Source organism: Dasypus novemcinctus, chromosome 2, assembly GCF_030445035.2.
Source record: "Dasypus novemcinctus isolate mDasNov1 chromosome 2, mDasNov1.1.hap2, whole genome shotgun sequence".
NCBI lineage: Eukaryota > Metazoa > Chordata > Mammalia > Cingulata > Dasypodidae > Dasypus > Dasypus novemcinctus.
This window is the reverse complement of record NC_080674.1, coordinates 159,936,123-159,953,995: the sequence shown is the minus strand read 5'-3', so window position 1 is coordinate 159,953,995 and position 17,873 is coordinate 159,936,123. Positions and strand designations below refer to the sequence as shown.

At 55.4% G+C, this 17,873-nt stretch overlaps 1 protein-coding gene across 3 annotated transcripts in view; it reads left to right on the top strand.

Annotated features, from left to right (window-relative positions):
* Positions 1–1,319: 1,319 nt before the first annotated feature.
* CAMK2A (calcium/calmodulin dependent protein kinase II alpha) overlaps positions 1,320–17,873 on the top strand; it is a 67,024-nt gene continuing 50,470 nt past the window's right edge. For 2 of the 3 annotated variants that reach the window (XM_058280958.2, XM_058280961.2), the window contains exon 1: positions 1,593–1,860. In XM_058280958.2, coding sequence (XP_058136941.1) covers positions 1,799–1,860 — 62 coding nt within the window. In that variant the 5' untranslated portion in view covers positions 1,593–1,798. Of the gene's footprint in view, positions 1,861–17,873 lie in introns of all 3 variants that reach the window. The other variant, XM_058280960.1, reaches the window with a different exon arrangement.

Genomic DNA, 17,873 nt, shown 5'->3' with positions numbered 1-17,873 from the left:
AGTCTCCTGGGACCCCAGGGCCGAGGGTAGTGAGCCAGAGACCTGCTACTGCCTGGAAATACCAACGAGCAGATGGCCAGCAAGGGAGATGGCCAGGAAGGGGGTTGGAGGTCCAGAAAAGGTGGGCTGGAAACCCAGAGCCGTGATCCCCGAGTCCTCCGTCTGCCCTGCGCTCTCGGGGCTAATGCTGGCGTGATGCTTCAGGCAGCCAGCTGCGAGATGAGCCGAGGCTCCCTTTTCCCCGAGTGGAGTGGGGTGGGTTTGAAGGCTCTGAGATTCTAAATCTAAGCTGGTGTGATGGGAGTGGTCACGGCCCCCTTTCACTCTTCCCTTTTCTCCTCCAGCAACTAAAAAGAGTCCTCATGTTTACATACTTCCCAAGAGCATTTGTAGCCCTTGGCCCACTCTGTTTTTACAGTCTTTCTCTGCAGGGACAGCTTTGTTCCCCTGTTTTGTAGGGAAGGAGCTGGAGGCTCAGAGAGGGCCAGTGACTTGCCCAGGGTCACACAGCTAATAAATGGGAGAGCTGAATTCAGAGTCTTGGTCTTAAAATCAAGTTTTTTCCTTCTTAATGCCCTAGGTCTTAACCCCCAGCCGTAGGTACAGCTGCTGCCCCAAAGAGTTGAAGTCGGCACGGAAGGTTCCCACAAAATCTGGGAATGAGGATTTCAGGACAAGCCCAAGGCTGCTGGCCCAGCCCTGCTAAGCCAGGCCAGACTCCCTTCCCCACCACAACCTCCCACCTCTTTTACCTTGACTTGAAGCACACGCAGAAACTGGGACACGAGCCCCAGGAGGCCAGATTTCTATGGTTCTCTGGGGCAAGGGGTGGGGGAGAGGTTAGGAAGAGATCTCAGGAGGGGACCAGCCGTCACAGCTGCGGGTGGCAGGGCAGCCGCATCCAGGGCAGCCTCCCCGGAATCCCTGAGTCTCCTCACCCCTTCTCCTCAAGCAGCCCCGTGCCCGTGAGATGGACGAGGTGGCGAGAGGGCAGAGGGAGAGCAAAATAAGAACGACAGAGGCAAACAAACAAACCACCAAGCAACAAAACAGAGGCAACAGCCTTCCTGGCTGCGGAGGCTCCAGTCATCCACAGAGGGAGAGAACATCCTAGTGAATTAGCCATCATTTCCCTGTAAATCTTAGAACCCGGCTGTTGCCAGGGTAACGGGGCAATACCTGTCTCTCCAGAGGAGATGAAGTTGCCAGGGTAACTGCATCCTGTCTTTCCCGAGGACCATCCTGGAATGTGGCACCCACTGGCCGATACCATGGCAACTGCTTTTATTTTTATTGCCCCCCTTCATCCCATCCAGGCTGCTGCAAGGGCCCCACGGTCTGGGGTGAGGGAGATGGGAAGAGGGGCGCTTCCTTGTGGACTAAGTTTTTTCTCCTCCCCCTCCCTCCCCCTTCCCCTGGCCAATTACCCCGGGACGCTGGGTCCAGCCACCCCCGGACCCACACAGGCCTGCAGTGTTGTGCGCGGTAGGGCCAGGGCGTCCGGGAGCAGGTTTCGCAGGGGAAGGCAGGCAGGTGTTGGGGAGGCAGTTACCGGGGCAACCAGAACAGGGCGTTTCGGAGGTGGTTGCCATGGGGACCTGGATGCTGACGAAGGCTCGCGAGGCTGCGAGCAGCCACAGTGCCCTGCTCAGAAGCCCCGGGCTCGTCACTCAAGCCAGCTCTCGGTCGGCACTGGGCGGCACGGGCAGGCGAGTGGCTCCTAGTGCCGGGAGCAGAGCAGCAGCGCCCCAGTGCCGGTGCCCCAGCCCCAAGCCTCGCCTGCCCGCCCAGCGCCAGGATGGCGACCATCACCTGCACCCGCTTCACGGAAGAGTACCAGCTCTTTGAGGAACTGGGAAAGTGAGTTGCGCCTCCGGGAGTCCTGGAGGGCGCAGGGGGGTCAGCGTCACGGTGGTGCGTTTGCCTGTGGTGCGAGGGGCGCACACGTGCATCCCTGCGCACGTGCATGCAGGCAGCCTACCTGCGATCGGGGGCACTTACTGGTGCCCAGAGTCGGGCGTAGGCAGGTTTGGGGGTGCACAAATGTGCCGAGGCCAGCTGGGGGGTTGTGTGCATGTAGGGATGAAGGGTTGACATGCGTGCACACACACAAGTACACTTGACTTGGACACAGGCAGATTCTTAGAAACTCGGGGTTGAGAAGGGCTCTTGCCGGTCAACAGGGTCCAGAGCTGGAATCCTGTCCTCAGTTTCACTTGAGGTGGCCATCTGGCCTCAGCTTGGCTGCCCTTGGTGACAGGGAGTTTCCCACCTCCCAGCCCTTGCTTCTGGACTTGAGCCCCTTGTGCTGACTGTGCAGACTGGCCAGCTTCTCCCTGTAAGCACGCCCCTTCCCCGCCTTCCCCCGCCAGCTCCAGTCAGGAGTGAAGATGTGGGTACAGCAAGGGTTAATATCTGAGAGACTGGTGAGGCTTCCTTGGTGCTGGGAGGAGGGAGGGGGCGATCAGGCCAGTTGGGGGGGGGGGCTACCACTATTGTGAGTCCGGCAGTACTGGCAGTACGGGAGCACACAGCCCCGGGCCCTTGGAAAGTTGCCTAGCCCCAGAGCTCATTTTCTGCCTCTGATAATGGCAAGTGGAGATAAGGGTGGGAGGATGAGTCGAAAGGGGAACCCCTTGGGGTAGCCCAGTAGGATGTGGAGCATCGAGCAAGCGGGGAAGTGTTTCTGGTTGTCCCAATTAGGTTTGCGGAGGATCCGGCGATGGATCAAGGGTTGGGTGCAGTTTGGAGGTAGAGTTTGCCCTGTGGACCAGGGAGCACCAAAGCTTGGTTCCCGTGTAGCGGTAGCAATGCAGGGAGCAGTGTCCTGTGAGCGGGTGTGTGCTGGTGTAGGTCTGGATGTGTGCACATGAGTGTGTTTTGTGTGTGGGGGTTGATGTGTGTTGTTGTATAAGGACTGAGTGTGAGGGTGCACTGTGTGCACTGGCAGGGCGTGCAAGTGTTCACATGTATACACTGGGAGGAGGGGCTGGGCTATGTTTCACAAGTGAGGCCTGGGATTCCAAGTGTGCCCTGCAAGGTGTATGAGTGTGAGTGTCACAGGGTGCCGTTAAATAGTCTGCATGGGAGTAAGGGTGTGAATATGTGTCACTGTGTGTGCAGGTCAGAGCTGTGTGCCCATCAGTAGGTAAATCAGTGTAAAGCTCATGAGAATGCAATCATATGTCTGTGCAAGGATGTACATGTCTGTGCACATGTGAGATGAGCAAAACTGTGTTCCATCAGGTCTGGCCGTATGTACGTGTGTGTGAGGGCTGGGTGCATGCACACAGCAAGGTGTGTGTGTGTGTGAACATGTCCATGGGTGAGGCCTGGGCACACGAGCTCGTGTGGGTGTTGTGGGCATATGCGAGCTCATGCTGGGTGTCTGCAGATGTGTGGGAGGTGGGCCTGTAGCTGTGTACGAGTCGGCTGCCTGCACACACACTCACACACACACACATGTCCGTGCTATCCTGACACCTACATGCCAGCTCCCTCACACGGACACTCTCCCATGTGCCGATGTGCGTTCACTCGGGTCTTCAGACTCCCTGGCTTTCTGGGTGTGTTTCTTTGTTGGGGGCAGGAACCAATGGTTTTGGGCGACTGAATGTGGGTGGCCCAGGGACCCCTCTCCAGCTAAGTTCAATGCCCACGTGGACCCCAGGAAGTCCCTGGGAAGCAGGAGCTGCCTTTCAGGGTGCAGCCAAGGCTTGGTTCTGGCAGGACTGCGTCACAGAGTACAGTGAAACGGAGTTGAGATGTGACTCAGGTGCCCCAAGTGAAAATAAAAATGATGTTTGACCCCGATGGGAGATGGATATCACTGGAGCCTGGGTTCTGTGGGGGCGACCTGACAGAGCCTTCTCTGCCCCACTGCCTCCCTGGTGCAGAGTTTCAGGAGAGAGGGAGCCCTGACGTGGGCCACGGCAGAAAACCCAAGGCTGGCGGGCATGACCAGGCCTCATCGAATCCATTTCAGACTCTCCCTTCCGGAACAATCAGTGCTCTTCACCTTTTTTAGGTCACATATTCCTCCAGGAATCGGATGGAAGTCTAAGTCCACATTCCCCAGCAAAATGCACGAGCCTACAGAACACTGCGGGCAATGCCAGCAGCTTGCAGGACGCTGGGCAGCTGCGTCTGGATGTGCGGTTAAGGGCGTCTGTGCGGAGAAAGGGCGAGGCGACTGGCCAGGCTCACACTGCTGATGCCTGGGTTACAATGGCCGGGCACATCACCGATGAGGCCGTGCCCCCTGTCCAGCAGTGTCAGGGTGGGCAGTTAGGGTCAGGGCCCCCGTGGCCGCTGGGGGCACGGGCTCTGGAGCCAGGCTTTGTGTTGTCTTCACCACCCATGAGCTCTGTGATGCTGGAGGCTATGGACCTCTTGGACCAGCACAGTGTCCCCGCACCTGTGACGTGCACCTACAGAGGGCCGTAAGGATTAAATGAGATGGTTGTGAGAGGCCGTCGCCTCCAGCCTGGTGCACAGAGGGCCTTCAGTAAGGGGTCCCTGCTGGGCAGGGCTGAGGGTGGGGGGTGGGGCTGCCAGGTGTGTACTTTTTGTCTAGAGTTTGCCCCACTTGGGGAGCGGGCAGACCATCCCCGGCCTCCCTGGCTCCTCCACTATAGGGGGCTGTGACAAAGATGCCTGCAGGGCCCCAGCCTTCCATCAGCGATCCCAGTCCCTGCCCACAGGGACACTGCACTTGCTGAGCCCACCCAGAGGCCGAGCCCCCTTTCAGGAGCACACTTCAGATCACTGCCAGGGTGGCTGGCAGAGGCAGCGGGACCGGCCCTTACGGGGACGTGGGGAACCTGGGGCCTCCTTCTGCAGGGCTCTGGGCTGCCCAGCCGGAGAGGAGGGGAACTGACTCTCGAGACCTTCCTGGCATCCTGCCCAGTGAGGCCTGGCCCGGGTTCGGGCCGTGGACATAGGAGAGCATTCCTCTCTGCCCATGGTGGGCAGCCGGCTTGGAGTCGGGGCCCCGGGGAAGGGGGCTTCTGGACCTCTTGAAGCTGCTGGACTGAAGGTGAAAGAACTACTGGCCCCACCGAGGCACATGATGCCCTTACTCCGGGAACTTGATTCCAGGCCCCTAGAGGGTTAGGACGGGGCTGTCTCTTGGAACCCAGAGACTAGCTCACGCCTCCTCCCTTGACCCAAATCCTCCTTCCTCCCAGGAAGGAGAGAAAAGAAAGCCAGGCCCCGGCTGCGCAGAGCCTTGCGCAGTGGCAGGCTGCAGTGACGCCAGCTCCCAGGGTCAGGGTGGGCTTGGGCATCGAGGCCAGCACTCCCAGGCCACAGCCCACCCGCTCTGCAGACCAGCATCTCAGAGAAAGGCAAAAGGCCTGCTGGTGGGGGCGGGGGGAGCGCCAGAGCCCAGGGAGGGGGTCGGGGCGAGGGAGTGGAGAGGGTGGAGGCCTTCTCCGGCCTTTCTCTGGGCTTTGATCCACCCCCAGGAGAGGTTAGGGAGCGGAGAATTACCCTGCAGCCTGTGTAATTGCTGGCGCTGTGCAGAAGAGCCTCAGAAGGAGATTTTACTTGAGAGAGGGAGGGAGGGAGAGGAAGAGAGACTGGGGAGAGAGTGCAGCCCACTCTTTTCTCTCCAGAAGCAGGATCTGAAATGGACTCGCAGGCGGTGAGGGGCTGGGGGCGGGGGGGGGGGGGGGGGGGGGGGGGGGGGGGGGAGGGGTGCAGGGCCAGAGGTCGGCTGGCAGGGGGAGGGAGGAGGGCTGACTCTCATCAGGGTGACCTGAGCCTCCATCCCACATCACCTCTGCAGTACATAAGCAGGCTGGAGCTGGGGGGCCCAGAGCAGCTCCCTGAGCTGGAGGTCCATGGACCCTCCTGGGACCTGAGCGTTCACATCCATTAAATGGGCTTAGCAGTCCCACCCCTCCCTGGCAAGGACAGTGACATCCTGGGGAGGACACCTGTGCATAAATGCACCCCCCAAAGGCAGGGCGGTGAGCTTGTCTTCCCCTTCTGATGGCCTCGCACACCCGGGTAGCACCCTGGGGCCCGCAGGGCACTTTCACCCATCAGCGTGTCGCCGAGGGAGGCGGGTGGGGCTGATTCATCCGCCTCACGGATGAGGAGATGGAGGCTGGGGAGGCCCGGGGGGACGTGGCCGCACTTAGACTTGCATCTGGGCACGCAGCGGGAGGGGGCGGCATTGCTGAGAGGGAACGCTTCTGGCCCTGTATCTGGGGAACTTTCTTTCTCTTGCCCGCTAGCAAGGGGAGAGGGGCAGGGGCCTTGTGGGTGGGGGAACGCTAAGCGGGAGCTTATTTTCCAGTCCTGATTCTGCCTCACTGGGCCACCCTGGGTGGGTCACTTGTCCTTTGCATACCTCAACTTTAACGTCTGTAAAATGGGCCTGAAATGTTTCCCTTCCTGTTGGCACTGTCTCCAGCCCCCCTCTGTGGAAGTCATACTTGGGAAATTACAGATCCCAGTGGGTCACCCTAGAAGGACCACTGGGACTGCCTACCCACTGCACAGGTGCTGGAGCCCAAACCCAGAGAGACACAGTTTGCTCGGGGTCACAGGGCCAGTCAGTCGCAAAGCCGGGGCTAGGGGACCAGATGCCATGCAGGGGCCAGAGGCCAATGGGTGGCAAGTCAGCGGAGCAGGTCCCCCGGGAGGGGGTGGCAGGACAGGAGAGGGGACAGCCTTTCCTCCCTCCCACTGCGGGCGCGCACATGTTCTGGTGCATGCCGCAGCCCTCCGCCCCCACCCAGCCGCCCCCACGCGGGCTGAAACGCGCTGACACTCTGCCGAGCCTCCCTCCTTCCCCGCCTCCCTCCACAAGCACACGGTGACACCGACACCGCTGCCAGCACCCCCCGCAGCCTGGGCCAGCACCCCCACGGCCCTCTCAGTGGGGTGGGGACAGAGCCTGTGAATGCAACGTGTGAGTCCTGCTGCTGTCCTTGCGCACACGTAAGCACATGTACACACGTGCACGCACACCGGGCGCCTTCCTCCCAGCTCCCAGGGCACACGCGTGCAGTAGACCCACACACACTGCCTCCAACGGAGCACAGAGGCCCGAGTCCACCCTCCCGTGCGGGGACAGCCACGTGGGGCTGGTTGGCCTTGAGGGCTTGCTCTCTGGGTCATGTGGCTCCCTGTGCCCGTCCCTCTTTTCCTCTCTCAGTGTCTCTCTGCTCTCTGTGTCTCTGTCTCTCTCGTCTTCTCTCTCCTCGTGCAGGCCCTTTGCCACAGTCCACGCCCTCCTGCACGCCCTCTGCCTGTGGTACCTACTCTTTCGAGCTCGTGAAACTGTAGAACTGCTCTCTGTGCTGGAGAAGGTTGAGGGCCTCGGTGTCTTGGGGTCACATAGAAGACGCTTGTCTGTGATTCTTGCATCTGTTTGCTGAGTATTTCCTGAGCACTTGCTCTGTTCCCAGTTCTGGGCTGGGCCCAGCAGGTGCCATAGGCAAGTCTTGTTGGTCTCTGCGCTCATGGGGCTCAGGGTCTGGTGCAAAGCAGATAATAATTAAATAACTTCAGAAATTATTTAAATGCAACTGGTAAGGGCTATGACCACAAACATGGAGAAGGGACTGCAAAGAGACCTCACTTATTGGAGCAAGAGGTGACTCAGGAAGCTGAAGCCTGAATAAGAGTGTGGAAGAGTGTTCCTCCGAGTGGGAACTGCACAGGCAAAGGCTCAGAGGTGTGTTCAGATGGAGCATGTCAGCCCCAGGAGCTCTGGGGTCCCACTCTTTTCAGCCCTGCTCAGCTGACCCTGACTTCCAGATGCCTGGGGCCTAGAAGGAACACTGGAAACCTGTAGCTTGTCTAGAGGAGAGGGGCCTGCCTGAGCGGGGGAAGTCTGGAAGCCAACCAATGGAGAGAAGGCTGAGGAAGTGGGGGGCTTTAGCAGGGAGAACTCGTGGGGCTGGAGGGCAGAGAGCAGACTTTTCTTGTGGCCTTGGCAGACAGGGCTGGCCCCAATACATGGAGTACAGCAGGCAGATTTCAGTTCAACACAAGGAAGAACTTTCTAAATATGAGAACTCCTGCCCTGCCGCAGCGGTGGACCTGGCCTGGGGAAAGCGTGAGCTCTGAGGCAGCAGAGCTGTGAGAGCCACCCCACAGGGCCCGCCCGTTTGCCTTCCTGGCTTGCCCCCTCCGCCTCCCTGCCCTCGCCCAGGGAGATGCAGAGCTGCCAGAACGAAGCGGCAGGGGCGGTCTCAGGGCCCCGCCGTCCTCGCTCCATTCAAAATATTTGCCCCACTGTTCTACAGATGGGCGCTAAGGCCAGGGGCCCACTCAGATCAGTGGCACACCCAGGCCGGGGCTGTCCAGCCTCTTTCCAAGCTGACGCTTGCCTGCCTTTCCCCCTTGGAGCCTCTGTCCCTGACACAGGGACCTCTTAAAGCTTTTGTGGCCGGCACCGTGGACAGAGCCAGGCCAGGGGCCGCCAGAGGCTGGGGAAAGTGTAGCCCTGCGGCATCTTCCCTGTTTGCCATGCTCTGGCCCCACCTCCGAGTGCCGTGAATATTTTCCTTTTTTTTCTTTTTGTAACCAAGTCAAGAAAATCCACGTGCAGCTAAAATAAGGAATATGTTGGGACTTCTGTTGGTTCAGTGTTCCCTGCAGCTAACAGAATCTTCTGGTTCCCGGGCCTTCTGTGTCCCCCACGAGACTTCTGCTGGGTTGGCATGGGGCAGGCCTGCTGGGGGGTGGGGAGGGCGGCGCGAAGACACGGTGTCCCCGCAGCATCTTCTGGAGTCTGGGCGTGGGTGGCTGCAGCCAGGGAAGGGAAGAGGGGAGAGGTGTGGTCTTAGGAATAGGTCCTAGGATTTTCTGGCTCAAAAACCTTATGGTTTGTGGAGTCCTGGCCGAGCTGCTCTGGTGAGCCTGGAGGCTGGGGGGAAAGCCAAGCAAAGGAGGTTCCCAAACCCCAAACCCTGTCTCTTATAATCCATTTGCCATTTGGAGATCTGCATCGCTGGGTTTTGTTTGTTTGTTTTTGTTGTTGTTGTTGTTTTATAATACTGCTTTTAAAAGAACATGAATAAAAAGAGAGAAAGAGCTTAAAAATGACCGATCTAGTCCAAGAGTTGATTTCAGAAATGGTTAAAGCTCAGGCCCAAAAAGGTAGAAGGACTTCCTAAAGTTCCTGGAAGTGGGTGTAGTAGAAACACCCTGTGCGGGATTTTCCTTTTGTTTCTGAATGAATCTGAGCCCAGCTTTCCAAAGAGAATCTTCTGGTTTAAGATTCTGTTTTGGGAATCTAGGAGCCCTCAGAGAAGCTCGTGAAAGCTATGGCCCTCTCCTCAGAAAAAATGCACACCCACGCAGACACACAGAACGTTGTGTGTTATTTCCCACCAATCCCCTCCCTTGAAGTCCATCTGTGGAAACCTAAGTTAGGGCCCAGTCTGATCTGAGAGTGTGGGCTATTGGAAAGAGCAATGGACTGTGAATCAGGAGTCCTGTGTTTAAGGTCTTGAACCAATCTCCTTCTCTTGGCCTCAGTTTTCCCATCTCTGGAATGGGGAGGGCAGTGGACCTCAACCATGAGATATTACTAGGTAAACCAGCTTCTGATGCAGCCACACATGGTCCAAACTCAAGCCCCCAGTGATGTGATCAGCTAGCCTGGGCTAAAGAAGTATTGATCACCAAAAGCTTTGCAAATCCTCTTGCAGGTAACACATGCTGCATTTGACCTGAAAGCTTTCCGAAAGCACTCTGGCTCATCCTGGAGGTGATAATGGTAAAAGCTTTGCTATCCTAACCGAGAGGATAGCATTGGAGACGAGACTGGGCTTTGGTTATGAGGGGCAGACATGCTCTACATAGCATCCAGGCAAGATGGTCAGTGAGTAGTTAGAAGTATGGGTCTAGAGTTCTGAAGAGAGGAGGGGCTAGAGATGCAGATTTCAGTGCGGTTGGGTGTTGGTCCATGGCTTTTCACTATTTGGGAGTCATGGATTCCTTTGTGAAACCGATGAAAGCTATGTACTCTTGGCCCAGAAAAATGCCCAGACACAGAATAATTTTAATACATTTTTCGTTGGGTTCCTGAATGCCCAGAGCCTTGCTTGAGACCCCAGTTAATGGTCCCTGGGAGAAGGGAGGAGGAGGGAAGGGGCAAGAGACTGGCTGCAGAGAGAACAGGGTTGGTAGGAGCTCAGGGAGGAACATGAGGCCCCAGCCAGGCGGGTGCCAGGCAGAGTGCCGTGACCTCAGACGGGGAGAGCACCCGGTGTGGGGCAAGCAAGGCGGATCGGGCCCCACGGAGGTGGATGGGCGGATCTGGCACAAGTATTTCCATGGAGCCCCTGAGGGCGGGAGCCAGATTGTGGTGGGTTCATGGAGCGTGGGAGGTGGGAAGAGGAGGCAGCGGATGTTGGACACTTGTTCTGGAAGTTTGGCAGCCGAGAAGGAGGGAGGAAGGAAGTGGCCCAGGCTGCTGGGTGGAGGGAAGAGTTCTTAGTTGTTGTGAGTTTTTTGTTTTGTTTTGTTTTTTGGGGGGGAGGGGGTATTTTTCCAGAATGAGGGAGAACTGAGTGTGTTTGAGGAAGCAACTGGTGACAGGCAGACCCTAAAGATTGCGGACCCGAGAGAATCTGACCCCCAGAGAGCCCAGCGTGCCTACCTGCTGTGCCTCACAGGTGCGCCCGGGCTCCTGGAGGCTGGCACTGAGGGTAGAGAGGTTTCCTCTAGAGGAAGGAGGGCAGGAGGCGATAACCATCCCGGTAGCAGCGACTTTCACAGACGGCCCCAGGAGGAAGGAGGGCTGGGGCTCCTCATCCCCATTTTTCAAATGTAGAAACTGAGGCTCAGAAGGACAAGCAAGCAGGGTGAGGACCCAGGTCTTCTGAAACCCCTTCTAGTGTTCCTAGTGCTGCACTAAACTGTCACATCAGCATTGGGGGGGGGGGGGGGGGATGCCAGGCCAAGACACCGAGACTGCCAGGCAGGCAGAAAGCAATTTCCCAGTGTGAATCTTGCTTTTCACGGCCCATTAGCACGTTCCCACATCCTCAGCCATGCTGGGCCTGCTCTCTCCGGGCCTCTCCTGCTGTAGGAGTCCTGGGCAGGTGCCGCCTGCTTGCACACATGCACGCCCGCCTCACCCCAGGGCCAGGCTGCTGAACCTGAAGGAGCAGCCCCTTCCCCTCCTTACCTGCCCCTACCCCCGTCCTCCTTGGCTGCCTTCTTTCCTGAGCTTGGCAAACAAGGTCCATTTTGCATCTGATAAGGCCAGCTGCATGTGTTGCTTTGTAGATAGTGATGCCTATAAAAGGCACTGTTTCTTGAGCATCTACTGTACTCCAGGGACTGTGCTGAACCTACTGCATACCTTCTGATCTCCCGGAATCCTTGAAACCACTGCACAGAGTAGGTGCGATTATTATCCACTCTTCCCAGTGAGGAAACAAGCTCCCTGAGGATAAGCACCTGCTCTCAGAGAAATGCACTGTCCAGGATGGGAGTCACTAGCCAAAGAGAGCTATTAAAATTAAAATTAAATTAAATTAAAAATTCAATCCTTCCACTGCACCAGCCCCATTCCAAGGCTCTGTTGCCATTAGTGACTCCCATAGCAGACAACACAGAGATAATTTCCGTCACCATAGAAAGTTCTATTGGATGGTGCTGATGTAAAACATTAAAGCTGGACAGGCCTCTATCCTATTTAGCCTCAACATCCCCGACCTTCCATGTTGCAGATGAAGAAACTGAGGCACACGTTGGGGCATGTCCCTGCCCAAGGCCTCCCACGAGGGCCGAGAGCCCAGATTTGGGCCCTCCAACTCTGTCCCCTCTCACACACGTTCACAGTCTGTGACCCCTCCGGCTCTCGTGGATACAAACTTCACGCCCTTGGTACAAACAAGCTCCATCACACAGCAACCCACCCTCCAGGGCGCTGGCTGGCTGCTGGGCTGCATCTATGGCAGGAAACAGCCCCCACCACCAGCCACTGCCCGGCCCCACTCTGGCACCCAGGGACACTTTCAGAGGCCGTCCCAGGACTCATACAGGGCTCTCCCACCCAGCTGCTGCCTCCTTCCCCCACCTTGGCCCCTCACCTCCTCCATCCTGTCCCGTTCCCCAGCTCCACTCGCCCACCCACCTGCTGCCACCTGCTTGGCTCAGGGTCACAGGAGGAGTGGGCTGGCTCTTCCGCCTTGGCCAGTGGCCGCTCACTCCTGCAGGATGAGAACACAGAAATATGACTCCGTCTTTTTTTTTTTTTTTAGATTTATTTATTCCGCGCCGCCCCCCCCCGGTTGTCTGCTCTCTGAGAGTCATTCTCTGTGTGTTCTTCTGTGTCTGCTTGTATTCTCATCAGGTGGCACTGGGGATTTGTGTCATCTTGCTGCATCAGCTCTGCATGTGTTGCACCACTCCCGGGTGGGCTGCGGTTTCACACAGGGCGGCTTTCCTTGCGCAGGGGGCCACTCCTTGCGCGGGGGCACCTTACACGGGGGCATCCCCATGCGGGTCCTCACCTCCTTGCACGCAGCAGCACTGCACGTGGCCCAGCTCATCACACAAGCCAGGAGGCCCTGGGTATTGAACCCTTGGTAGGTGGATGCTCTCTCTGTTGAGCCACATCTGCTTCCTGTAATATGACTTCTTAAAGCAAAAGATAAAAATAGAGAGGGAGTCAGAGCTGCAGGCACCTCTGCCCCTCATCTCCCCTGCTTTCCCACCGTGGCAGGCAGGGATGAGCCTTCCCACTTATGGGTGGAGACGCGTGGCCCAGTGAGGGAAGTGGGCTAACCTGGGCTGCAGCAACAGTGGATGGAGGGGCTCCCTGGACCCAGCTGACCCAGCCCCACTGGGTCCCGTGACGCTTCAACTATGTGCCGGGTCCTGTGCCAAGGGGTTTGCACATGTCATCTCATTTAATCTCCCCAGCAAACTCAGAGGCAGAAGCAATTATTGCCCTCATTAAGCATGGGAGGAAACAAGCTCAGAGCGGTGGAGTGCCTGGTTCAGTGTCACACAGCTAGTTAGGGGCTGAGCCAGGGTTAGACCTCAGGCTCGCAGTGACACCAGAGCCCCCTGCTCTTGAAGGGCCACACTCCCCTGCCTCTGGAAGAGTCAGAAAAAAGGATGCAGGTGACCTGGATTCTCTTCTCAGCCTCCCTAGTTACTTGCCTGCTCACTTGAGGCCTCTGTTTCCTAATCTGTTAAATGGGAGCTGATAATTCCAGCTTCTCAGGGCTGATATGAGGGTCAAGGAGGAACCTTGTGGTGAACAGGTATTTGGAGGAGACTGTTCTGGGGATGTGAGGCGTGGGTTGCCCTCTGGGACCAGCGGTTCTGAAGCGGTTTTGATAAACGTCCCTCTCTGAGACTCTGACATTATGCATCCTCACCCCAGAAAAGAGAGCACGTGCCTACATTCAGAAGTCCAGGATGTCATGCGGGTGGTTCAGGGGCCTGCAGCCCCTGATTGACACAAAAAAAGGAGGAATGCTGCAAATGTGACTTCTCCTGTTTAGGCTCTGAGCTCCCTGGAAACAGGGCGCATGTCTCTGGGGCTTGACCAGCCTCCCCAGCACAGAGCCCCGTGCCCTGGCCTCCGTCGGTGCTGATTCCCAGGGGAGGAGGAAGGCTGGCAAGACTTCCCCAGAAGGCACATAGGACAGAGCTGAGGTGGGGAGGATGTTAACATGAAAATACAGATTCCCTGGGTCTACACCTAGAGGTTTTGATTCAGTAGGCCTGGGTGGGGCCTGGGGATCTATATTCTTAGAAGATCCCCAGAGGATCATGAAGCAGCCAGTTTTTGTTTGTTTTAATACAATAAATTTTATTTTTAAAGAGGCTTTAGATTACAGAAAAAAGCTACATCAAAAGTATAAAGGGGGCGGTGGACTTGGCCCAGTGGTTAGGGCGTCCGTCTACCACATGGGAGGTCCGCGATTCAAATCCTGGGCCTCCTTGACCCCTATGGAGCTGGCCCATGCGCACTGCTGATGCGCGCAAAGAGTGCTGTGCCACGCAGGGGTGTCCCCTGCGTAGGGGAGCCCCCACGCGCAAGGAGTGCACCCCCGTAAGGAGAGCCGCCCAGTGCGAAAGAAAGTGCAGCCTGCCCAGGAATGGCGCCGCACACACGGAGAGCTGACACAACGAGATGACGTAACCAAAAGAAACACAGATTCCCTTGCCGCTGACAACAACAGAAGCGGACAAAGAAGACGCAGCAAATAGACACAGAGAACAGACAACCGGGGTCGGGTGGAGGGGAAGGGGAGAGAAATAATAAATAAATAAATCTTTAAAAAAAAAAAGTATAAGGGATTCCCACACACCCACCTCCTCCCCGTCCCACATCTTCCCCTATTAATAACATATTACATTTGTGTGTACATTTGTTACAGTGGATGCATAAATACTGAAGCATTGCTACTAACCAAGGTCTATAGTTTATACTGTGGTTTACATTTCATTCCAATGCCCTAAAAATGCCCTATGTTCCACCTATTATTCCCTCCCTCTCCCCTCAGGACCTCTGGTGACCGCTCTCTTTATACCAATGTTACATGTTCTTCCATTACTACGATATTAATAAGTTTACTTTGCCCATGGTTGCATTGTCCCCTTATGTTTGTTCATTCCTCAGCCTTGAGGATTTGGGGATGGTGATGCCTGCTCTGCCTCAGATTGAGAGGGGATTAGATCTTTTTGGACAGAGGGAAGGAACTGTTTTGCTTGCAGTTGTAGATACTCTCTGTTTTTTGGGATGGGGAATGTCCATCATCATCATTTTGTTAGTTGTCCTGGGTGAGTCTGATGATCTGGAAGAGTAGGTGTTGGCTGCCTTCATGCAATACTAGTATTTGCTTTCTTTCTGTTAAAATAACAAAGTATTCTTGATCTCTTTTTTTATATAATAAACTTTATTTTTGGAGAGGTTTTGTGAAGCACCAGTTTGATAACCACTGACCTACAGGCTTTACCTGGAATGGGATTTTGTTTTTCTCTTTGAGAAATTATATCCATGCATCCATCCATGCTTCCTTCCAACCACCCATCCACACGTATGAACTGCACAGAGGCCAGACACTAGTGAGCAGGACAAGACCCAGCCCCTGTGCCCAGGGGCTTGTACCCTTCCTCCTGCCCTCCCCTCCCCGCCCCGCCCCTCCCCTCCTTTCCCCTCAATGGGGCTCTCAAATCCTTTCCCAGAAGTGGCCCTTTTAAATGTTTTCTCCCCTGGGGCTTTTTGGAACCAAGGCCTCCAGCTGGGCAGGGACCTGAGGTCTTCAGGTCCATCACCTGCCTGGGGAGACCAGTGGTCCCTCCCTTCCTTGCTCCTGTCTCCCTTCAGCCTCTCCCACCTAGCTTAACTCTACCTCCTGCTCCCACAGGCCCATCAGGCCCTGTTGGGACTGTGCATTGTGCTGGGCAATGGGGGCCCGAGAAGAAGGTTAAATCCTGGCCCTCAGGAGTTCACGGTCAGATTGGGAGAGAAAAACAGGTGGGCAAGCAGCCACAAACCTGGCTGGCTGGAACGCTACCGGGTGCTCTGGGAGCACAGAAGAGGGCCCCCATCGCAGGGGCGGGGGCTGCCCAGGAAAGGTGACTCTGAGCTGGATGTTCTCCCCCAGGTGGAGAACAGCTGGGGGCTGTGCACCCAGGGGAGGATCCGTTTCTGTTCGAGGCCGTAGTTGGCCCTTCCGGCCTGGAGAAGTCTGGCCTCCTCCACCTTCCCTGTTTCCCGATCTCCATGCCAGCTCTTTCTTCCTCAGGGAGACTGGGGACACAGCGGCTCCTTGGTGTGGAAAGTCATAAACTGGGGAGTGGAAATACCCTAGTTTTAGCTTGTGGTGCAACTTTGAGCAATCTGTGCCCCAATGCTTGAGCCCCAGGCCACACTTAATGAATCAGAATCTGCATTGAACGGGACCCTTAGGTTTCTCATATGTACATGAGAGTTTGAGGCCCACCTGGAGATTGCTTCTTGTCATTGGCATGTGGTCAGAGCAGCAATGGTCAGTGCAAGTCAACCCTGCAGGGGCCTCGTCTGTGACAGGAAGGGGTTGTACCGGATGACCTTAGCGGTAAAGGGTACAAAGTGGTGCGTAGACACCATATCGGCCTGCAGACCTGTTTTGTTTGGCCCAATACCATGTTCAAACTTTTTTAAAAAATTAAGTGTCAGTGTTTAAAAGTTGGGAAATTTTGCAAAAAATATCCAGACTTCTAGTCTCTTTTGAAAAACCAAGAGATCTGACAAATGGGCCCATGTTCCACACGGCAACAACCAGTTTCTCCCTGTGAGCATTGAAACTCAGGGGCCTCCCTCTACAACCACTAGTACTTCGAAGATAAAATTCCAGGAGCCTTTTATACATATGAAAAGATGCTGAGGGAAACGGATGTGGCTCAACCAATTGGGTTCCCGTCTACCATATAGGAGGTCCAGGGTTGATGCCCAGGGCCTCCTGGTGAGGGCAAGCTGGCCCACACGGCGAGTTGGCGCACGTGATGAGCTGGTCCATGCAGAGAGCTGGCCTATGCTGGAATGCCGCCCTGCACAGGAGTGCCCCTCTGTGTGGGGGTGCTGTCCAGCACAGGAAAGCCATCCTGCACAGGAGTGCCGGCCGACACTAAGAGCTGGCGCAGCAAGATGACACAAGAGACATAGAGGAGAGAAATAAGAAGACGTAGCAGAACAGGGAGCTGAGGTGGCGCAAGAGAGTAATTGCCTCTTTCCCACTGCAGAAGGTCCCAGGACCGGTTCCCAGAGCCACCTACTATGAATACAAGCAGACAGAGAAGAACACACAGTGAATGGACACAGAGAGCAGACAATGGGGGGAACTGGGTGGGGAGGGGTGGAAAAATAAATAAAATAAATCTTTAAAAAAGAAAGATGCTGAGCCTCACTCTTAAAATGAGCATATTAGTCAGAGAAACAGAACTGACCAGACACATATATAAATAGATTTATTATAGGATTGGCTCATGAGACCATGGGGATTGGCAAGTCCAAGATCCATAGGGCAGGTCACAAATAGGAAACTCAGAGGAAGGTGAAGTTGAAATCCCCAAGAGAAGCTGGCTTGCTGCAGCAGAGGCAGAGCATCTTTCTGACCTCTGAAATCCTCAGTTCTGGTTTTTAAGATCTCCCACTAATTGGACTGGGAGACTCCTCTCATTGCTGAGGGCAATATCTCCTTTGTTGATTGTAGATGCAATCAGTTTATAGATGCAGTCACACGACTATAGGTTCTAATCTATGAATTACCTTCACAGTAACAATCAGGCTAGTGCTTCCATGACCAAATATTGGACACCATAACCTATCCAAGGTGACACATGAAGTTAACTATCACAGTGAGTGTTACAAATTAAGTCTACACTGACTTGCCATTGTCCCTGTCTCATGGCAAAGATAAGAAGTTTGACAACACACTGTGTTGACAAGGGTGGAAGAAATAAGTCCTTTCACACACTAGTGGGAAAGTAAGGTGGTACAGACTCTAAGATAGACAATCTCTAATTATCTATCAAAATTACCAAATACCTACCCATTGACCAAATAAACCAAGTTCTAGAAATTAACGCCACAGACCCTTGAACGCATGGGAAATAACTCTTGTAGAGGGTCAGGTCCGTCATTGCAGTGCTGTTTGTAATAGTCATAGAACTATTATAGAATAGTTATTAGAACTAACCTAATTACCCATCAGTAGGGGACTGGCTAGGTAAATTATGGGGCAGCCATTGAATACTCTATAATGAGGAGATCTTTATGTTAGGATATGGAAGGAGGATTTCCAGAATATATTGTTCACTGGAAGAAAAGAGGATGCAGAACAGCATGCAAGGTTCAGTGCCCCTTGTGTGTGTGGAGGGGAGAATATCTG